At 40.8% G+C, this 24329-nt stretch overlaps 1 protein-coding gene across 1 annotated transcript in view; it reads right to left on the reverse strand.

Moving 5' to 3' along the window:
* Window positions 1–24329, reverse strand: part of rsrc1 (arginine/serine-rich coiled-coil 1) — a 139339-nt gene that overhangs the window by 102957 nt on the left and 12053 nt on the right. The window contains exon 3 of the mRNA XM_008425877.1: window positions 12687–12887. Within this exon, the coding sequence (XP_008424099.1) occupies window positions 12687–12887 (201 nt within the window). The remainder of the gene's footprint in view (window positions 1–12686; window positions 12888–24329) is intronic.

Below are 24329 nucleotides of genomic sequence, written 5' to 3' on the forward strand. Positions count from 1 at the left end.
TATATATGAAAAAGAATTTTACTGTATTATATCGTCATTTTTTGTTGTATCGTATCATGTTGCAATGTAGGGCATCGGAAATGCATGTATGTAGCGACAGTGGAGAGGAAAAACTCTCCTTCAATGGGAGGAAACCACCAGCAGAACCAGGCTCAGTGTGAACGGCTATCTGACACGACCGGCTGGAAGTTTGAGAAGTCAGAGCATACACACAAAAAGAAGCAGAAGAGACAAAAAGTATTTGATCTTTCTTTGATAAAAAGAAGCAAAAAGTTAATGACAGTAGTAACTCCTTTAGTGGCTTCATATAAGAGAGAAACATCTTCAATTGAGCACAAAAAAAAAAAAAACGACTAGGTCTTATTTTTTACTGTAAAACTCAACTCTATGAATAGCTAATGCACTCAAATCAAGACTGTGTTTACCTCAACAACAAAAAAAGTGTGAAGTTGAAAAACCTGAGGGGTGTGTGTGTATGCCAGAGGGGAATGACTAGGAGGCAAAGTAGAATACCTCCATTAGACCACCACCAAGGCTAGACGGGCGAAAGAACAAGACAGAGTACATGAGAGTAAGACCGAGCGAGACATTAGTAGAAATGAATTAAACATTGGCCAAGAGATCTAAACTTCTTCTACTGGAAAAAAAAAGTGCCGGGCTAAATGAGCAGGAATGGAGGGGAGGAGGGAGAAGGGAAAGGACGCTTCAATACCCTCCTTCTGCTGCTAGGAGCGCAATCAGAACCCTACACAAATGCCAAACTCTATCAGTGACACTAATAAGTGCTCCCATCCCTCTCTCATCACAGTCTCACATTAATCCCACTCATGTGACTGGCTAAATACACCAAGGTCTGTTTTGTTTTGCCTCATTTCAGCTAAAAGAAAATGCTCTGGAAGTGGCAGTCGATTTCAAGCCTCCACTGAGGACGATTGTTATATGCGCCTCTCAGGCAATATTTACTTCCAGCACTGAGTCATGGTACTTAACTGTACGTCTGAAAAGCTGTTTACCCAGTCTGAGAGGGGTATTCTTGTAATGATCAATGCCATTAGGCAATATCTGCAGAGCTGTATTTCTGTCTCTGAGCAGCATGGGTCAAGTGCACGGACAAAGCTGTTCTCTTCTCGCCTCCCTCTTTTCTTTCTCTTTTATCCGACCAAAAAAAAAAAAAATGTTATTCGGTAATATGTTTTTGTAAAGACTTCTGCCAACACCGTCCTTTAACCATGGCCCAGATGAATAAGCACAAGAGCCTGGAGAAAATGAAACGCTAACAATTTGTTTCTTCTTTTTTTTTTTTTTTTTAGATTCAACACTACTTTGTTTCCTTCAAACAAAACCTACCTAGCATTTCCAGAAAAGGAAAAAATAAGCACTTTTTGTCAAATTCCCATTTACATAACCCTCCAAAATCGACACTGGCCTGTCATGTTTGCAGCTCATAACCTGCTGCTTATAATACCGCCTGCATCCTCTTTCTGATCCGTGAAAGCGGAGCAGCCAGCAACTTCGACAGCACCTGCTAAGACGTGGCGGCGGAAAGAGGACAGAGTGGAGAGGAAGGACAGGAGAGGAGAATATAAAAGAGAGGAAGAGGCTAATTGGATTGCTGGGGGTGGGGGTGGATGAGGTGTGGGGAGTCTTCTGTTTGGCCAGGTCTGGTCTCTGTCATCACGCTCCAGGACCTGGCTTCTCTCTGAGCCTACAGCAGGTCTCAAAAACACACACACACACACACACACACACACACACACACACACACACACACACACACACACACACACACCATTCCAAATATGCAACCCGGTTCAGGAGTCAAACTCTCCTGTGTGCCGCTGCAGCCTGCAGGGTGTCTGCTGTGTTCTTCCCCTCTCGTGTGTGAGTGTTTGCATATTCCCTTAACACCTCACTAAATGGTTAAACAGATTACAGAGCGCAGTAAGTGGATTGTCACAGCTCTCTATCACACACTCAGAGTGTCTCTCCGGTGATTATACGTAGCCAGATTCCCCCCCCTTTCACACACACAGTCAAAAAAAAAAGGAGCAGAAAAAACTTCTGTTATCGTTCGTACACTTTTTGAATGCTTTAATATTATTAGTGAAAATAAATAAAGTATAGATCGTAATTTGGAATCACAGATTATCTGATAATCATAAAACTTTTACTTTTGGAGATGTTGCCGAGCAACTACGCAGGTCAAAGCAAAAATGTCCACACGCCCCATTGAACTTTGTTATATTCACGTTACAACCAAAAACTTTCATGTATTTTATCTGGATTTGAAGTGATTTAACTTTTCCACAAATAAAAATCTAAAAATCAAACCTTGGGCACCCTAACTGTGAGAAACTCATTGTACTTCAATTCCAGCTGTGAGTCTGTCTCTGCAAGCTTTGCACATCGACAGACATTATTCCCCATTATTCTTTGCAAAATAGGTTAAACGTCAACAAATTAGATGGAAATCACTTGTGAAGTTCCCTTTTCAAATGTTCTAAAGGTCATTTGCTGATTCTTTTGACTTTTATAACATATTAACTATTAAGCAAGATTATTTAAGATTTAAGAACAGGGATGAAGTACTGTGTGTGTTTTAAGTATTTAATATAAGGATTGTTGTCATAAGTGCCAATAAAGTGAGGCACTTTAAACAAAGACTGTCAATATGTAGCCTATAATATGCAAGCCAGCCATATTGGATTTTGAGGTCAGGCGATGTCAGAAACCTCCAATTCCAGTTGGAATTACACTACTATTACACTATTACACTATTACACTAGCACTTGTTGACAACAAGAACATGAAAACAGGAATGAACGACAAAATACTTAGAAGAAAAAAATGATCAAAGTGGTTCTCAACTCGTTAATTATCCTTCACATAGTTATGAAACCAGTCAAAGTTGGGATTAATTTCAGATGTTTATTTCAAAAGTCTGCATGGATTGCTGTTGTCTTCATCGCCTGGTATTCTGAACCTTTAGAAAGGGCAGCAACAACATTCCAACAACATCGTGTGTATAAGTATGTACTGTATGCATGTGTGAATGAAAAACTGCATGAAACTGATCTCGAATCTGTTTATATGATTGGACTGATTTAATTTAATATTTCTAGACTGGAATCGTTTGTCTTGTAAAGTGCTTTGAAATGTAGCATGTTATGAATTAGCGCTCCATAAACAAACTGAAACCAAAGTGAATTACCCTAAACACCCAATCAAGACATAAAAAAAAACCTACACTCTTCAAGAAGATATTAATATTATTGCATTTACACATTTTTGTTCTTGCCTATTAGGTTTACAGAGTTACCACCAGATGTCTGGGGGTTTTGCATTTTATCACAATCTTTAATTTGTGTGCATAAATGTTTTAATGTGAAAGTGAGGATTTGGGCTGTTTTCCACTTAGAGTTAATGTTATGTTTGCTTGATGACAAAAAAAAAAAAATCTAATGACTGAATAGCTACGGGCCATGAACCACAGCAGCTGCACCCCTCAGTGTGTGCAGGCGTTAGCGTACAGGGACGTGAGAGCGTCTGGGTGGGTGTACTGTCCCCCCTTTTGCATGTAGACATCACTTCAACTTCCATCGTTTACCACCCACCCAAAAAAAAATAAATACACGCACGCACGCACGCACGCACGCACGCACGCACGCACGCACACACACACACACACACACACACACACACATGACTTTAGCCTCACCCATCCGTGTCTCTTGCTTCTGGCCACCAGACTCACCTTCCCCTCCACAGACTCCACCCCCACCCCCAATTGGTGCGCACACAAATAAAAACCCACACTTACAGCTCACTGATTCAAGTCAATGCGAGCGTATCCTAACCTTCCGAGGACGGCGTTTGAAGTCTTTTTTACCTCCCCAGACCCACTTTCCCAGTGCCAGACACAGCCTAAAGTCCTGCAGACACTCACAGCAGCCTGTGGTCCCATCCACACCACCCATACACACATTCCCAGCAGGCTGAGAGGCAGCCGCAGGCAGGAGCTACAGACACAAACACACGCGCGCACACACACTCACGCTTACTTTTTCGGTGTATTATCAAACCTAATGAGCTGATAGATGTTCGACGGAGGCAAAGAAGCAGACAATCAGTTCCTCAGAGCGAGAAAAGACGGGAGAGAAAAATCAACAACGCTAAGTACAAATGTGTGTGTCTGCTTGTGTGTGGGTTTTTTTTATTTTATTTTATTTTATTTCTACCTCGCAGCATCTCACCTTTCAGAGGTTAAAGCTGAGTGATGGAGAAGAGCTAGCCAAAGCAGGGCCTGCAGGTCCTGCCGGGATCCCTGCGGTGGAGCTGGGCTCTGTTTGGCTTGTCGGGGAGGAGACACGGTAATGAGGGGAATTATTAAACAATCACATTCGCGGCACTCGGCTGCAATCAGTGGGCACTGCTTTATAGGCACGAATCAGACAAATACCTACGGTGTTAAAAATGTATTCCTATCTTGATAAAAAAAAAAAGATTCTAGCTGAAGTCCCGAGGCCAGAAAATCCTTCCTATGCATCGGCGAGAACATCAATGGGAGGCTTTAATTAAAGACGGGCAGTTATCTCATTTCTTTAACCCTCAGCTCATTATATCAGCTCCGGTATTAAATAATAAGTGTAAGAACATTAAAGGTCTTTGGAGGGATAAGAGGTCTCCGTGGCGCTCCCATGGCCTCGCTTTTGCCCACTCTGACACTGAAATAACTAAGATGGCCCTACGCACTTCAATGAACCAGTGTGGACACCGAGTTCAGCCTAATTGGACAGACCTCGCTGATTGAGCACGAGACGACGGCCTGTTCGCGTTCTTCTCCAACCCTGACGATCCGTCACAGAGAAAAAGAAGCTGGCAGAGCTCACGGGAAAGGGCGAGGATTTCTTTTAAAAAAGATAAAGCAATTGAATGTGTATATAGTTTGCCAGGTTTAATCATTTATAACAATTTTTATTCTTTTTTTTATTTACACACACCAGCAATAATATAGAATTGCCCATCTGCTGCTAATTTTTGTCATTTTGATTGGTGGAGCTCCTTGAGTTTCCCTGCTGTGACTGACCGTATAGTTTCCACACAAAGATATTTGTTGTACCAGTAAGAAAGGGAAAAGTGTAGCCTTCACGGAGCCAGTTCACTGGCACTGGGCAGCAATATGTAGGGGAGGGATATGCAACTCTTTGCATGATGACTATGATTACCCCCACGGTTTTTCTGGTGCCTCACTAACATTTTAAATATTGGGAATGGTATGACAGAATATTTGAAAAAAGTATTTTTGTTTTACAAATATTATCTACTTTTGTTTTTCTATTTGTAATTTTAGCTCTTGCGCCCTTTTTTGAACAGTAACCTGACAGAAAAGGAAGTGGAGACCGAAGAGAATGACTTGCAGCAAATGGGTCAAGTCCAGGAATTGAACCCGGGACAAACTCCATCAAGAACTATCGCCTCTGAACATGGTGTGACTGCTCTACCGACTGAGCCACCCAGAAACCCTTGATTATAGTTTAGGAGAACTAAAAATGATGTACAAAAAACACACCTTCAGCTGGTGAGTATGTGGAATTAAGCTTTTTCTAGTTGTTTACCTTTAACTAATTATTATTGAACCATGCAGGATTATGGCTACAATTCAACTGGACCATGCATCATTGAATCTGATATCTACAGTCCACATAGATGTTCAGCCTATTTACCTGGATTTCATAGAATCTGACTGATTATATACTGCTGGTTAAAATAAAGTGCCTTGATGTACAATATGTACTGAATTAGTGCTAAATAACTGGAATAGTTTTTCAGATAAGATGAGAACAAATTTTAAAAAGTTACTTATTTGCAGATTGCATTCATTTTCCCTGGTTCATTTCAGAGGATTACATCAGGTGAATGGAGAGCGAGCCGGCATTTCTGAAACATTTCAAACCTAAAATTATGTGTAATCATTCAGATGTTGCAAATTAACCATGCACTGATGAACACAGCTTTGAAATGACCAGTAATTCTATATTAGTCTTATTTAACCTTACATCAAAATAAACTTCAGGAAAGCTTTGTCCGACTACGTAAAAAGCTAAACTTTCACAGAAGAAAAAAGAAGAGTGATTCCTAGAGGAAGTAAGATGGACTGAAACTGAACTACCAACCTTGTTCACAAGCCTTACTAAACCCCTGCATGCACACGCACACACGCGCACACACACACACACACACACACACACACACACACACACACACACACACACACACACACACACACACACACAGAGAACCCTATCATCAACCACTTACCCTTTGCCACTGGTGAAAGGCAACAAGATCTCTTAACAACGACTCGTCTTTTTCAATAAATTTTGCATGAAAACATACCGCCGGAGTACCAAGTTGCCTGCTGTCATCCTAGAGGAGTCTTAAATGTTTAATGACAACAACACCAAACACATGTGTGCGCACACAGAGTTGGTGTCAGGGTGCCGCTGTGATGGGGCCCCTCTTTTATCCTGACAGACACTATAAAGCTCCGGAGCCTCTTCACCACCCAACCCCACTCTTCGCTCTTCTTCTTTCACCCAGCGAAGGAACCTGGATGGAAATGAAGTTGGAGTGTTATAATAGGTGTATGAGTGCGTGTTTTGGGTGCAGTTGAAAAGGAAGAGGAACACGCTTGTATAGATCCTACCCTCGTCTTTATGAGGGAAAGTCAAATGGGAGGCGAGGGGGGAAAAAAAAAGGATGCGTCTTATTTTAGACAGGATATAGGGTTTCAAAGATTCTGTGACGGAAAAGTCTTTTACATTTTTTCTTTTGCTAGAATGGGGACTTTTTCTGAGCCCCAAACTCAAACTTAAACCTCAAACTATTTTAATTGTAACTAGAGAGGAGCACAGGAGGCACATTGTGAGGGATGCCAGAGATGCTTCTGGTCCTTGTAGGATATCAGAGAAACGTTTCTCTGCACTCTCGCCTCAAAGTCAACCTTGCTCCTGGTGAATGTTGGACCACTTTAGGAGAAAGGTTTGCTTTGTCAAAAATCCAGTGTGCGGTATTCATGGTCAAGAAGGTGTAAATAAGGAGAGGAAATAAGAAGAGGAACTGGCACGGCAATGAGAGTCAGCTCTTCTACAGGCGATTTCACGCCAGATCTGATTGGTCCACTTTAGACTGGCTTTCTGTAGGTTTCACCAACTCAAATTTAAAGCTTTTCAAGACCTTATGAGTGAAACTTAAGACTTGTATCACAACAGAAATGTAGAAAAGAAAATTGCAAATACATAATAACATCCAATGGGGTGGCAATAGAAGTGAGCCAATGGCTAAGACAAACATCGTCCAGCCAACTTGAGATAAAAATGTACTAACTCCTGATATATGTACAAAAGCTAGCTAGCTTGACCCTTGCTAGCTATCTAATCAATCAAAAATGAAATGATAAATAAACACACCAAGAAAGTCCAAGCCTAAATGGTCCTGCTCAAAATTTACCGTGCAAGACAACAGGACACCCTTCCTCCAGCCTCCTTATCAACATCCCAACAATACTCATTGTTTCCTTTAATGTTAAGGCCATTCGTGTCCAGTCAGTGTTACAGTTTCATCAAAATGATTCAATCCTAGCAGGTTTAATCAACTTGCCTCCGAGACAGCTGTATCAACCATTTGCAATATATTAACACATCCACAGGTGGAAATGCAAACACACAGGTACACAAAACAACAAACATCCATGCAGGCAGACCAGCTAAAGCAGGGTCAGAGATAAAGAAAAAGATTCCTATCGATGCTAAAGGATATTGAAGCCTTAATAAGAAAATAGATATAGTCTCCTGGCCTTACGTTGCACTGTTAGCTTTATTTGTTTTTGCGATTGTGATCTAAGAAAGGCAATAGCTTAAAATAAATGGAACATGTTTCCTTCAAAGTAAGGCTGCTATCCCCGCCTCTGTTAAATAATACACTTAAGGCTTGATGTTTTTTTTTAAAAAGATTAATCAAAGCGTTACATTTGTTGTACAACACTTTGATCAGTTGTTATGTTGTTATTTAAGTCCTTTAGAAATAAAGTTGTATGCTATGGTATGGAAAATCTGCACTCAAAATGAAATGTTTTTATGTCGATCATATAGTCAGTTACATATGTTTTACTTTGAAGTTTACAAAACATTGGCCAGCTTGTGCAATTCTAAGAAAATAATCAAATTGTGAATATTTCAATCCTACCTTAATATTTAATTGGTGCCTGCCATAGCAATGCATAGGAGGTATGAGGGAAAATAGCAGTATTTCAAAAGAGCTTATATTTTATAAACAATAATATTACTGGTTATTAATTTGGTGTTAAGAGATGAGCATTTTTTTCTGGTAACGAACTGCCACGAAGTATAAAGCAGATATTTGCTTTTGTGTTCAATGTGTGTTTTATAATATATTTATTTGTAATATATTTATCAGCAATGACAAAAAAAATTCCCCAACTGCACAATTCTTTAGTGTAAGAATGTAGTATTTAAAAAGAGCAGAAGAAATCTTATGATTTTTGAACAATAACAATATTTGTTGTTAATCTGTTGCTAACAACAAGTGCCACGAAGTAAACATCTGATTTTTACTTTTGCAAAATTTACTTTCTTCTGTCTAAGCATATAAGCAGTATTTCAAAAGAGCTTATGTTTTATAAATAATTTGGTGTTAAGAGATGAGCTTTTTTTTTTCTGGTAACAAACTGCCACGAAGTATAAATCTGATTTTTACTTTTGTGTTGAATGTTTGTTTTATAATATATTTACCACCAACGACAAAAAAAAAAACATCTTCACTCTTCTGCAAAATTTACCAACTGCACAATTCTTAAGAAGTATAAGACAAGTAGTATTTCAAAAGAGGAACAGAAATCTTATGTTTTTTGAACATTAACAATATTTGTTGCTAATCTGTTGCTAAGAGATGAGCACGTTTTCTGGTAACCAAGTGCCACAAAATAAACATCTGATTTTTACTTTTGCAAAATTTACCAACTTTCTTATGTCTAAGCAGATAAGCAGTATTTAAAAAGAGCTTATGTTTTATAAACAATTACTGCCTTTTTTCTTTGTTGTTGATGACACTGAATGAAAAAAGGCTCAGCTCCGGTGCTCTCCACGGACAAATCCCTTCCTCATTTCCTTAGTGTAATGTCCAGCGCACACGACAGGAGTTGTCGGCCCATTTTCAAAGCCTGAGAGACACATTAGTCGACAGAAATCCTAGGTATAATGGTTCGATCGGGTTCGTCGTACCATGTGGTGTCCATCCACATGGGCACAAAATAATGGCTATAAGTCCAGTTAACTAATTTTAATATCAGGCATTAATCAATGCTTTACTAGAATCTACCTGTGATGCATGTGGCTAGAATCGGTGTAAAGTCCTGACTGAATGAAAATCATTATAACCTATTTATGTCACATTAACGAAGAACAGCTGAAAACTTACCGGGTTTATCAACTGAGATAGCAATTTGGCTCCAACTCCTCCCCTTGTCATTTCTATATTTTTTTGCATGAAATGCTGAATAAACATTAATGATACCACAAATCATCTCCGATGTCTGCTGGACTTCAGGTTGCACCGTTTCAGCTGTTTGGGATTCCCCTCCGTAATTTCCCCTCAGAAAGCACAGAGGAGAATCCACGCTTTCTGATTGGCTACCTGTCACATTCAACGAGCAGCATTAAGCTCCCAGACGGGGAAAACCCCTGATTTAGATCGGAGCGCCACAACAATCTACCGTAACACACCACACACCGCAGGATGATCGGTTAGATCGGCCAACGATCTAAGATTGGGGCAAAAAATGGTGTAGAGTGAACTATTGCATTAGGTAGTCGGATGTGCCCATTGTCTCTATTTAAATCTAGTGATTACTGAAGGGCAATACAAACTTCATAATCTGCACTCTTTTGGTTGAATGCAGTATTTATTTCCACTTTGGCTTTATGTTGTTTATTTATTCAAGTACGTTTTTTGTTAATGGAGACTGAGAATCCATTTTATTTTTGTTTTTGGTTGTTTTGTWTATTTAGTTTATCAGTTCCAGTGTTATGTGTTCTTTTGAAAATAAAGTGTATTTATCAGGAAATCGCATGTATTAGTCATTTCCATTAAATCAGTGTCAAAAGGTCTTGAAACAATATTATTGTTTATTGCAATAATTTTTTAGACAATTAATCGTCCAGCAAAATTTGTTATCGTGACACGCCTAGCCAGATCATTAAGTGCTAGTTTGTAGATCTTTGAGGAAAATATACAGAAATTTATATTAGAATGATTTTGTAAGGCAGGTCCAATTAAGAAAAAGTGAAGGGGTGTGATACCTTCAGGTATACAGAGGGGCAAAAAAGTATTTAGTCAGCCACCAATTGTGCAAGTTCTCCCACTTAAAAGATGAGAGAGGCCTGTAATTTTCATCATAGATGTACCTCAACTATGAGAGACAAAAGGAGAAAGAAAATCCAGAAAATCACATTTTCTGATTTTTAAAGAATTTATTTGCAAAATATGGTGGAAAATAAGTATTTGGTCAATAACAAAAGTTCATCTCAATACTTTGTTATATACCCTTTGTTGGCAATGACAGAGATCAAATGTTTTCTGTAAGTCTTCACAAGGTTCTCACACACTGTTGGTGGTATTTTGGCCCATTCCTCCATGCAGATCTTCTCTAGAGCTGTGATGTTCTGGGGCTGTCGCTGGACAACACGGACTTTCAACTCCCTACACAGATTTTCTATGGGGTTGACATYTGGAGACTGGCTAGGCCACTCCAGGACCTTGAAATGCTTCTTACGAAGCCACTCCTTTGTTACCCGGGTGGTGTGTTTGGGATCATCGTCCTGCTGAAAGACCCAGCCACGTTTCACCTTCAATGCCCTTGTTGATGGAAGGAGGTTTTCACTCAAAATGTGACGATACATGGCCCCATTCATTCTTTCCTTTACACAGATTAGTCGTCCTGGTCCCTTGGCAGAAAAACAGCCCTAAAGCATGATGTTTCCACCCCCATGCTTCACAGTAGGCATGGTGTTCTTTGGATGCAACTCAGCATTCATTCTCCTCCAAATACGACGAGTAGAGTTTTGACCAAAAAGTTCTACTTTGGTTTCATCTGACCATATGATATTCTCCCAATCTTCTGGATCATCCAAATGCTCTCTAGCAAACTTGAGACGGGCCTTGACATGTACTGGCTTAAGCAGGGGGACACGTCTGGCACTGCAGGTTTGAGTCCCTGGCGGCGTAGTGTGTTACTGATGGTAGCCTTTGTTACTTTGGTCCCAGCTCTCTGCAGGTCATTCACTAGGTTCCCCCATGTGGTTCTGGATTTTTGCTCACCGTTCTTGTGATCATTTTGACCCCACGGGGTGTGATCTTGCGTGGAGCCCCAGATCGAGGGAGATTATCAGTGGTCTTGTATGTGTTCCATTTTCTAATAATTGATCCCACAGTTGATTTCTTTACACCAAGCTGTTTACCTATTGCAGATTCAGTATTCCCAGCTAGGTGCAGGTTTATAATTTTGTTTCGGGTGTCCTTTGACAGCTCTCTAGTTTTGGCCATGGTGGAGTTTAGAGTGTGACTGTTTGAGGTTGTGGACAGGTGTGTTTTATACTGATAACGAGTTCAAATAGGTGCCATTAATACAGGTAACAAGTGGAGGACAGAGGAGCCTCTTACAGAAGAAGTTACACAGCTGTGAGAGCCTGAAATCTTGCTTGTTTGTAGCTGACCAAATACTTATTTTCCACCATATATTGTCAATAAATTCTTTAAAAATCAGAAAATGTGATTTTCTGGATTTTCTTTTTCTCCTTTTGTCTCTCATAGTTGAGGTACATCTATGATGAAAGTTACAGGCCTCTCTCATCTTTTTAAGTGGGAGAACTTGCACAATTGGTGGCTGACTAAATACTTTTTTGCCCCACTGTAGATCTACTAACAATTGTGTACACTCCAGTCTCCTCCCTATCACGTTTGGCAGTATTGTCTTGGGGCAGAATTGGGAATGTGTTTCTGGTAGAAGCAGAGAAAGGTCTCTAAAGGTGTTATAGCAGTAGTGCAGCATAGATGTATCTACTACACTAAATCTGATCTTGGTCTGCATTACAGTCATAAGAGGCCACAAAGTTACCAGTGGAGATGTCAACCTTTCTTACTTCAGTAAGATGTCCTTTTGTTCCTGGCACTAGCTACAAAGACACAGAAGGCGCATATGATCTTGTTTTGTTTCTAGACTTATTGTACCTGACCCCAGAGGGAGGAAAAACAATCACCATGTTGTTCTGGTGACCAAAGCGCTCTTACAAGCTAAACCTGCACAGAGTACCTTTCTACCACTTATTTGTCTGACTGTGACGTTTTTTTATTTTTTTTCCTGACAGCAGGGAATCGCATGACATTACAAGGCCTATGCCTAATAGCAGGATGGGAGAAGGAGAAAAATATGAGCTGATGGATTGATGAATGGAGGGACTGAGTGATGGATGGAGCAGCAGACTTTCTGGACTCAAAGTTTGTATCTGTATATCACCAATCAACATATTCTGGTCCCACGTGGGGATGGTAGTTTCAAATGAGCTGTGCAGCAGGAGCAGCCATGTCAACACGCAACTTATCCTTCCGCTCACCCTTTCTTGTCTTTACTCTTGTCCTTGTCTCGGTCTTTTCCTCGGTCTCGCTCCCTCTCTTTCTCCCTGTCCCGGTCGCGGCCCTTGCGCCGACTCCTGTCCCGCTCCCGGCTGTTGCTGCGGCTCTTTTTGCGGTTGTGGCTTGTTCGGTGGCCGCGGCTGCTGCTCCTGCTGCGAGACCGTCGGTGACGAGAATGAGACCTGGAAGAAAATAAAACCACTGTTAGAATACGGAGGCTGCATCGAATGAAAAGATTTTCCAAGTCTTGCCACACTGGATTCAGGTCTGGACTTTGACTAGGATATTCTAAAATGTTTCTGGGTAGAGTACTCGGTATCTGGAATCTATGTTTGCTTTGAACCCAAAGCATGAGCACACTTATTTTTTTCTTACATAATCTATTTTGTTCTTTTAACATTCACACTTCTTAATTTCATACCAGCCTAATATAAATACTTCAGCAAGACAACCCATGTTTCTTTAACCCTTTTCATTGTGACTCCCTGCTGTATTATTTTTAAGTTTCCACTTGAGTTATTTTCTGTAGGTATTTACAAAAAGGCCATAAATCATTCTGTCCAAATGTAGTTAGGGCAGTTTCATCAACTAGATGTATGTGGTAGTAGTGACAGGAAACAAAACTGACAAACAAGTTGTGTGAACCTGGAATTTGTAGATGCAGAACAGAACAGGTAATGTTTCGCCGGATGATTTTTGTACTTCGCAGAGAAAACTCTCCGAGCAAAACATATTTCAGTGTAATGAAGGCTTGTAGCTGGGTTTTTGGAACTACAGCAGACCTTAAATCAAAACCAAATTGATGAAATCTACTCAAACACCCATCACAAAATTAGATCAGCACTGTATAGATTGCATTATACTATCACAGCACAGTAATGTTTGCATCCTTTAAACCACAAAACGATACTTAATCTGATCAAATTTCCCAAGAGTGGAAGGATTCATCTTTCATTGGATGGGTGTAATAATAGTTCTATACAAACCAATACACCATAAAACACACACACACACACGCAAACACGCACACACGCAAACACACACACTGCAGAAATGGAGCCAATTAGAGACGGGCTTAGAGGAAGACCTGTCCTCAGTATTGATCCTGACGCTGGACCTCTGGTCTCCGAGAGATTTACTGTGGAAGATTTACTTTGTTAGCTGTAGCACACAAAAATTTATACACTGATTTAAACAGCAGAGAAAAAAAAATCTAAAGTAACTTATGTGTCATTGCAACTAAATGATCTAATAAACCCTATTTATGTGTCACAGTACATAACACAGACATGCTGTATAAATATGAGTGTTTACGTGATTGCAGTTTGTGTCTCGAGCACATTGTGTGCGTGTGTGTGCGTGCTCAAATGGGTTCTGGGTGGCGGGGTTGGGGGAGGGCCATGATTGGTTGCCTCAGTGGAAATCGGCAGCTGAGATGCCGTTATTTTCCATCATCTATCATTTTATTGATTTGTCTATAAAAACAGTCAAACCTGCTGTCCGTGAGCTTTATTGCTTTCCCCCCTTTATTAGTTTGCAGTTTGGGACATCCAGAGCTGTCTCTCTCCCAACAGAGAACTAATCATTTTCTTCAGACACCTGTCACCACCCTAACAGACAACACTCCGACAACTGTTGCAATCAATTAGGCCCTGGCGATCCTGATCACCCGAGGGCCACCGAGCCATGTCAAAGTCTCTCTGTGAGGGAATCTTGGGGAAAAGGAAAAAAAAAGGATAAAAAAAGAAATACAAAAAAAACCCAAGGCACTTTTTCCAAAGTCACTGATGCCCAAGCAAAGAACTTTCTCTTTAGAAGGTAAAGTCTCAAAATGATGTTTTTTTTTTTGTTTTTTTTTTTATATTTTGACTTGACTTGTTTTGTGCAGGAATAAACCACTGGATCAAGACGTTAATCCCTAATACACAGCGAAAAATACATTATATCGCAATAACTTATCCTACAGCGAAAAGTGAGAAAAAGTGACAAGAGTTAGAAAGCAAAGGAGAGGAGAAAAGCAACAGCTACGAATCTGTCATTTGTTATCCACTTTATGGACTCTTGATGATAATGTTTGTCTGGTGGATCTGCCCTCCATTCGGACTGACTCAGAACTGGGCCGGCTTGACCCGTTACAGTTTGCTTACCAGTTATATGTTCAAGCATCTTGAGGGCAAAAAAACCCATGCACAGCTTTTATTTAAGGATTTTACTTCAGCTCTTAATATGATTCGACCCCACATCTTGCTGAACAAACTCCTCCACCATCTTAATCTTGAGGTTGTCTTAGTGAAGTAGATTTTAGACTTTTTACATGCACAGGCCGACAATTAGAGCTTGCAGTTGACACTGTTAGTCAGTCTGCTGCAGTAGGAAGCGATTCATCATGGACCTGTTTTTTGACTACTTTGTGAAGTGGTGTGATGAACATTGCCTGAAGCTGAATGCCAGAAAAACAAAGGACATGGAGATAGAGTTCAGGAAAACTACCCACCCTGCTGTAACAACAATAATCAATAAATCTCTAGTGGAAACTGAGGACAGTTACAGATGCTCAGAGACAATCGTGGACAATTCAACTTCGACCACAACACTGCAGCAATTTGAAAAGAGGGCCAAGAATGACTTTGTTTCAATGAAATCTGAATCGTTTTAGCTTTGATAAAACACTCCCGTTTTTATGTTGCAGATCTTTTATCGAGTCCGTTTCCACATTTGGTATCACTGCTTTGCATGGCAATGTGTCATAGAAAAATAAGAACAGTCTGTTCTGTCTTGTTAAAACGGCCAGCAAAATAATTGGCATTCGGCGGCGCCCCATGTCTTATATCTGGAACAGACAGATTGTGAAAAAGGTCAAAACAACCGTAGCCAGCAGAGACCATCCCTTTTAGAGGAATTTGTTCTCTTTCCCTCAGGTCGAAGGTACAAGTTGCCGTCTATAAGGTGCAATCATCCTACGCCAAGGTTGCCCTTTGTCAGCGATTTTGCTCGTAACCTTTATGGATGCTAGTCCTAGGTGCAGCCAAAGTGTTGATGGGATCTGATTAGGAGTTTACGTGGCCTTATGATCGGGTCGCTCCTTTGTGCAGATGATGTGGTTCTGTATGCTTCATCAGATCGTGATCTCCAGCTTTCTCTGGAGCTCACAAGCCGACAGGATGCAGATTAATACCTCCGAATTTGAGACTATTGTTTTGAGCCGGAAAAATGCAGAAAGTCCTCAAACCAGGTTTCAAAAATTATTGTTAAAAACAACTCTGTGTAGTGTGTTTTTCTTTCCCACCGGAAGCAATCTTGACTTCGTGTTTCTTTGCTTATCTGCGTCTCATTCCTGGAGCAAATCACTGATGAAGCTATTGCTGCCATTACCCATGTGTAGCCTTATTCTTAGAAAATGTGTGTCTGGCTTACTCTGTTTTGTTGATAGACAAAGCAATTGTCAGAAATTGCTGACATAAACTCTGTGAATTCTTTTTTCAAGAGAAAGTACACCCGTCCCTGTGCTCTTGCAGGGATTTGTGCTTCTTTTCTTAGACTGGAATACGAGTGTTTTTCAATTCACCTCACTGTTCTGTCACTTTACAGCAGCTTGGGGCAGAAAGTATACCACTTCCCTTAATAAGCCAAGTTTTGTCGGAGGATTCTTTCTCTAAAAGAGAGTGTTTCATTAAATATGCTTGCTAAGGAGGAAAGATTGCTGCATCGTCAACGGGTTTATGAAATCAGCTGGTTTCCTTAAAACTGCTTCTTCACTGTGCTATTAATTGATTGGACCAAACTGGACTCCAGATAACCAAATATAAATGGGATCTGACTGATTTGCCTGGAAATGACATTTATTGTAAATGTCTGTTTTACAAATAAACCAAACTGCATGGTGGTTTAGTATTTTGCCCAGGCACACTTGGAAACGTTAACTGGAAAATTTAAGGTTCGAATCAGCTAAATGCTGATCTGCTCAGGATAATAAACATAACGACACATGTGATTCAGAGGTACATGTGAGAGTGGTCGCAAGAGATGTGATTTATAGTGTTTAATGCACTGCACACAACTTGACAAGGCCAAAGTCAGAAAATGAGTTCTAATGGAAAAAACATGAAGAGAACCATAAATGAGTTAACATTGTTTGTGTATGTTTATAATCAGCAGTACATGAGGAAAAATGCAACAAAGCCACAGAGTTCCAAGTCTGAATCCTATATTTACAGCCAAGCAAATTTTGGCCAGAAGCAGAGGAAGCAATAACCCCAGTTCAGCTTCTCTGCTCTTGTTCTCCCTTCCCTTTCTATGTCTGATGGCAACACAAACATCCCACTTCTGGGGTGTGCAGCAAATTAAATTTACTGTAGTTAATAGAGTGAGCCTGTGCTGCTAAATGTCAATTTCCTGACCAAGTCCTTCCCCTTGGAGAATGATTAGCTAATTTGAGGCTGGGAATAAATGGGCTAATGCAGGACACACACAGATAAACAGCCCCAGTTGGACACCATTCCAAGCTCTTCCCCTGCTTTACATTTCATTGGCTTTATTATCTCCAGGGAAAATGGGTCCCCCTATGACCTAAACATATTTTCATTTCTAATAAAAGGCCCTTGCTGCTTGCCCCCACATGCAACCCACCCACATACACACGGCCCCTCGCAGCCTTCTACCTCCATTCGTTCCTCGTTTCATCGTCCAATCCATTATATCGGAGCTCTGCAATTGGCTGGGTCCATTTTCCTGGTGAATTATCAATAGAGTAATTATGCTCCATGTTGGGAGCTGGGCTGAAGCTTATCGCCGCTGACCCCCCACGGCGTGCAGGGATATGATCCCTCACCACGGCCCATTGGGGTAATTATGTGTCCGGGTGTGAAGCTGGATGGTGTGCTGCCTTTATCTGTATGCTATTTCTGTTTTCATTGAAAATTGGACATTAACGGCAGCCATGCGATACCCACTAGTGTCAGATACAGGTGAGCGTCTCCACTGGAATCTGACCCCAGCAAATCATTATTCATAGTGCATCATTTGGCAGAAACAGACGGATCGTCCGAGAACCGTTCCTCTAACCTTATCTTGCCCCCCCGTTCAATGCGGTGATGGACATTCACCGTTTTATTTTTACCCCAAACTGCCAACCCGGGAGAGGAAGACAATGGTAGGCTTAGCTTTAAATTATATGAATTCTGCAAAACATGGAGCTCATCTCATTGGTGATGATACCCAAAGGAGCTAGCATGCCCATTAAGCCAGTGTGCACAGCAGTGATTGATGTCCATGTAACTTTAACCCATTTCCATTTTGGTAGTCTCTCGTGGCAGCCTGACGAATGATTAGCTAAAAAGCAGAAATGCACTTCCGATGTAAAATGATGGCCATCTTGTTTTCCTGAATAAAAATGGCAGCGTATGCAACAACAAAAAAACACTTTTTATCTCAAGTCTTACATTGTTTTACATTTGCATATCTAAAGAAGCAACTATAGGAGTGTCCTTAAGCAAAGGTTTTCATTTTACTAACAGCTACAGCTTTTTAAAGTTTGTTTCCTTCAGCAGGCACTGGAACACGAGTGCTAAAGTTAACGGTTGTCATGGAGACTTGATGATCCTGTGCTGCAAATTTCTAAAGGTTAAATTAGGTTATTTTAGGGATTTTTGCCTTCCTTGCCATGCTCCTCACTATGCGCAACAGTAAAATAAACATTGTTTTCCTCAGTTCCAGTCATTTCACACTTCTGGTATTTCAAATGGTTCAATATGCTGTGTATCTTAACTAGCCTCTTAGCCATTTAATAGAGAAACAAGCCCACAGCATCACAGACAACCCACCTTATTTAACAACGGGGTGCATTTCAACATACACTTTAACTGCAGAATACAAATTTAATCCATCTGGATCTTGAAATCTCCATTTAAAATACAGGAAACAGGTTCCAACTCACCTGAAAAATGAACAGCACCCAAACTATCAGCCATATTCAGCATAATAACAGGCCTTAATCCCACACAATAGAATTGACAGAAGAATTGTAAAGGGAAACATTAATACAATTGACTGAGCACAGTTTCTGTGGGACTGTTTGATATGATGAACAAGAATGAGAAGTGTTTTTTTTGTGTGTGTTTTGTTTTGTTCGAAAGGTAAAAAAAAAAACAAAAAAAAACTCTTCAACAAGAAACGAATGTTCCCAGGGTCTTAATGCGGCATCGGAAACATCTGGTTGTTCAGATATGCTCGTATTTACAAGCTATGCTGCATTTATCCATCCTTTCCATCCTGACCTACCTCAGGCTTTGTCTTATTGAGCCAGTATAACAATACTGGTTCAAGTCTACAATAGTGTTCAGTAAAAGCCAAATGTGGGTGTTGGTGAAATAAAAACAGAAAAAAAAAATCTGTTGGTATGTATGCACTAACCTACATCGACGTTAAACTGGCATTTTCCCTTGAAACTTTACCATTAATGACATGCCATACAGACTAAGGGGGAAAAGTGGCGAAACTGCTGCAAGTAGAAAGCAGGGTTAAGAGTACAGGACTATTCATGTCGTATGAAGGTAAATCAATAAAAAGAAGGACTTGAAATGCATATGTCCTGAATGCTTCTGGAATGAAGAGGGTTAAAAAAAAATCAACAACACAATCAATTGGGAAGTCCCAACGTTAACAGTAAACATTTAGATCTAATTGTTGGACAATATAGTTTATGTTACCAGAGTAACACAGACTAATAAGTAATCAAAAAGTACCCACAAGCCACATGGAAACTACCGAAAAACTCGCCAGTCAACTTTCCAAGCAGCTGATTGATTGAAAAGGAAATAAGTCGATTAAATCTAAGGCGATCCACGTTTGAAGAACTTCATTAATGTGCCGCTCCCCGTCGAGTTATTTCCAGTGACGGAGACTCGCAGCAGCTTCATGTTCAACTAAAAAGTGACTTTCCTTTTTCTTTTCTTTTTTTTTTCTGCTGCCATTTCAACGTATCTAAAAGCACCTTGAGTGAGCAATGAGCATTTCCTGCTGCCAAAAAGACGTGGAAAACAGCTGTTCCCGCCTGACGCTGCCTGCTGAATGGAATGCAAATATGTTAACCATCCAGAATTTATTACTTTTGAGTGCTCTTCAAACGCAACGGCAGACACAAGTTTAATTTATGATATTCCTCTAATTATGAGAGCTGTTGAAATCATTTCCCAAGCTGCCTCCTCCCTCCGAGCAGCCACATTATCTGTTCCCCTGGTTCACAGAACACACACACACTCTGGCTCGGCTCCGTCATCCGCCGCGCACGGCTCTGCGAAAACATAAATATAGCTCCGCACGCTGAATAACACGCCGGGAATCACTGGAAAGTAGCTGACTGTGAGCACAATTAACACAGCAAAAGATGGAGCATGAAAGATTCGGAGAAACATTTTTTTTTTTTTTTACTCCCCTCTCCCTCTTCGTTCCCCCCTCTGCTTCATAAAAGCGGTGTTTAGATTTGTCATAATCTTCAGTTTGCTTTTAATTTAGCAGTCGTCAACACAAACGTCTGCAATGCCGCAAAGCAGAAATGAGACCCCATGCAGGCCACCCACTCGCTGTGTCCCACCAAGACACACTCACACAGTCAGATTCAGCCACAAGCCACAAGGTCAAGTCATTTAGCAGAGTTCAAAGGCCTTCAAAGGCACCTCAGATCTATATGAACCTACAACAGCCAGCCAACAATGAGGGAAAAGACGACGTTCAGCAGCTAGATGTGGACGACATCTGCATGCTTGCATATGCGCATGAGTAGGTGTGTGTTGTTAAATGTTGCATGTGTACAATGCTCAGCCACATACGACTAGCATCACTCCTCGTCGCAATCCTAAACGTGGCCGTCTGGCGCGCCCCCGCGACCCCTGACCTCCGTGCAGCCGCAGCTCGACATGACACCCATTAGCAGCTGGAGTTATGGGGAAGGGTTTTCTGTGTGGCCCCTGCTCAGCCGTTCAGTCCAGACACGAGGTCAAGTGGAGGTCTCTTTCTCAACTAGGTGCTAACTTGCCAACTCTCTTACAGCTACTCACGCAACCATAACCCACTTTTTTTCCTCCTTTCCTTCTCGTGCGGATTAGGTGTAGAAACAATTAGATACTCTGTGGTCGAGTCAGGAGAGAGCTGTTTTGGTTCTCAGCGCCTCCATCTGCAACTTAAGTAGTGGGCCAGTATCTTGAGGCATCATAACTTTAGTAAAAAATATCAGCTTCACTCTGTTTAATTTGACTCAACTCAGTTCAGCTTATCGTATTTATACAGCACAGTTCCCCACAATGCATTTTGGTGCTGAGCATAGATGGATAAAATGTAGAGGGTCTCTACATCATGGCTGTATTTTCTAGATTTTCTCTAGTTTTTGAGCATTTGAATGCAAAATATCAACCTCAAAACTGCTTGAATGTTGGTTGGATTATTTTACTCATTTATTCCATAAATTAGGAAGCAGGACAATCCTTAAACCAGCTTCTAATTTTCAGAGTGTGGCGTCATCAGTCTATTTAATGTACTTTTTTGGCAGCAGCACTAGTTTAGATTAGCTCTGTTTCAAAATCTAAAACTAAATGTAGATTTTTAAAAATAGAGATTGTGAACTTTGGTATCTGTTATTTTGTTTGTTAATTTGTTTTTTTTTAAAGATAGTTTTAGAGCTTTTCTGGCGATTTAGTCAATTTTAAGGTCACTTGTCGAGTTGAACTTGAATCTAACGCATACTGGTGAGCAAACAGACAGTGTGTGAATACCATGTAATGGACTGATATGTAAATTTGGGCCAACATCAATATACAATATCAATATTACTGTTAAAATGAAGCAATTCTACTTATTATTTATATATTTCACCACCCTTTTGACACTTTGAAATTAAACGACAACACTACCAATTCCAACACTGCTTCAGCTGAACTCCCCACAATCCTGTGTGCATCACTATCACTGCCTCATGACCAACCTCTTTCAATCTCCCTGCAGAAACAAACTGCAACAAAAAGGAAATAAACATAATTTTTAAATATCGAACCGATACAGCTACCAAAACATTTTAAAAATGGCTAATATCGGCCTATCGTGATATTAGGTTTAATAGTGCATCCCTGGTGCAATCAGTCAGATAATTCAAAACATCCATCCATCCATTTTCTAACACCCTTGTCCCTCAGTGGGGTCGGGAGGGGTGCTGGTGCCCATCTCCAGCTAGCGTGCCGGGCGAGAGGCGGGGTTACCCTGGACAGGTCGCCAGTCTGTCGCAGGGCAACACAGAGACACACAGGACACACAACCATGCACACACACACTCACACAGTCGTGTGACAGTCGTGTTTTTGGACTGTGGGAGGAAACCGGAGTACCCGGAGAAAACCCACGCATGCACAGGGAGAACATGCAAACTCCATGCAGAAAGACCGAGGCCGGGAATCGAACCCAGAACCTTCTTGCTGCAAGGCAACAGCTCTACCAACTGCGCCACTGTGCAGCCCCTAATTCAAAACACCAATGGGTAAAATGTTTACGTGCCGATGTGACAAATCAGTGATAAAAGTAGTTTTTTATATATATAAACCCATTTTCTTTTAGACAACAGAAGAAGAAAAAAGTTCTGAAAAACTTCTTCCAGACTTAACCAGACCAGAAAATAATAAAGCAAAGTCCAAGATGTATGTGCATGCCTGCACATACATCTTAAGAATGTGCAGGTATGCTCCAATGAGACACAAAGAAAACAGGTGAAGGACAATGGGAGGACTAAGCACTGAAAAGAAAGGATAGGAAAATAACCCTCGACGTGGCAGTAAAGAACAAAAATAGAAAAATAAAATAAAATAAAAAAAAGTGATTCTGGTTTTATGGAGAAGACAGAGCAGACAGCCGTGCTTTTCACATCAAGCTGGCTCCAATTAGCAGGTGTGCGCTCAGACACTCACTGCCCCCCCTCCTTCCTTCACTCTGGTCAGGGAAGATGTATTTTTCTGCCTTTTATACGCATATATTTATGAAGTGATAGGAGATCTAAGGGCCTTTAGCATAACAGCCTTTTACTGTTTAAATGTGGGGCTACTCAGGCCCCGTGTACTTAAGTGATTTAGGAACCTCACAACTCTGGTATAAGAAAAATCATAAACGCTGAGACAAACCATGTGGGCGGACTGTAAAAGGCATGGAGGAACAGGACGACAAAAAGCAGGCACACATTCCACTATTAAAAGGAAACTACACTTAATTAAACACCCAAGACACAAATGGAGTAGCGCCCCATAAAAAGCGGGAGGGAAAAAAAAAACAGAGAAAAGAACAGCGGCAATAATTTTTCCTCTTCGCTGGAATAACATCAAATTGTCTTCTGACAGAACAGAGACTTCCCTCACAAAGAAGTTTCAAGAAAATCATTTTTGTTTCCCATACGCTGTCAAGGCTGAACAAGGAGGAGAGGAGGAAAACACACAAAGAAAAACCAACAAGTGAATAGCGAAGAAAAGTCTTCCATCCTCAGAGAGAAAGGCCCTCTCCTCTCCAATAAGGCTCTCGCTTCACAGACCACAGAGGGCAGATTTTAGCTTCTTTCCAAATTATGAAGGGGGAATTTCTGCAACGCGAGGATCCGACAACACGCTGCCTTCGTCTGAGCAGATTCAACGCACTTCTACTAAAGATGCACAGAGAAATCGTCCGGTGACTGGACTTGGATGATTTAGAACTTGATCGGCTCTGATTTAAAACAGTGAATGCGCCGCAACCGAACGACGTAGGGTCACATTGACAACACTTTTCTGTCTCGCGGTTGTTACTGAGTAAAAAAAAAAGAGAGTTAGCTACTTTTAGCATCAAGGAGAAGTTCGAAAACAAAGTTTGGAAGCACACAAGATCTAGGAAGCTTCTAGGAAAGAAAATATTTTCCATGGAGGCGTGTAGGCTCATTTCTGCTCCCTGTTTTAAGCAGGCAGTCAGACTCCAGCAGAAAATAGGAAGCTGAACATACTAGATACCTAAGTTTGAATTAAAATCAAGAAGAAGCTCAGCAACAAATTTAGTCTGTGTTAAAATCCCAAACCAAACCGATTTGACAAAATTGTTCACTCCATTTAAAATAAGCATTTTTTTCTTCATGTTAATGCCAAAATTGTGGTTGAAATTTCTCAACCTCGGCACCGACTCTTTCTGCTGTTTGTACAACACAATACCCGGCCACAACTATCTCCGCTTGCTTCTCCTGTCCTCTGCTCAGCCAAATCCCAACTGGATAGACGGAGCAAAAAAAGAAAGACAAACCTCAAATGTAAAACCCTCATGAGCACACCGAGAAAGTGTTTCATTACTTTCAAACTGACTGTCAAGTTTTCTAGTCAAGACGCACATGATATTCATTTCAACTCTCCGCTATTGATTCTCCTTTTTTTGTTGCTTTCACAGCTATATTCCCAAATGTGAGAGTGAAACCACATGTTGGCGGGTGTGTTTGCGTTGTGCATTGCTTGTCCAAAGTGATCTGACAAGTGCAGGCAGTGGTTTCATTAGCAGGCAATTTGCTCTCGAGTTGTTCAGAGGGGAGAGAAGGTGTGTCACAAAGTTGTTGTTTTTTTTGGCAACACACACGGCTCTGCTTAGAATAA

The sequence above is a fragment of the Poecilia reticulata genome, linkage group LG13 (assembly GCF_000633615.1).
Source record: "Poecilia reticulata strain Guanapo linkage group LG13, Guppy_female_1.0+MT, whole genome shotgun sequence".
NCBI classification, from domain to species: Eukaryota; Metazoa; Chordata; class Actinopteri; order Cyprinodontiformes; family Poeciliidae; genus Poecilia; species Poecilia reticulata.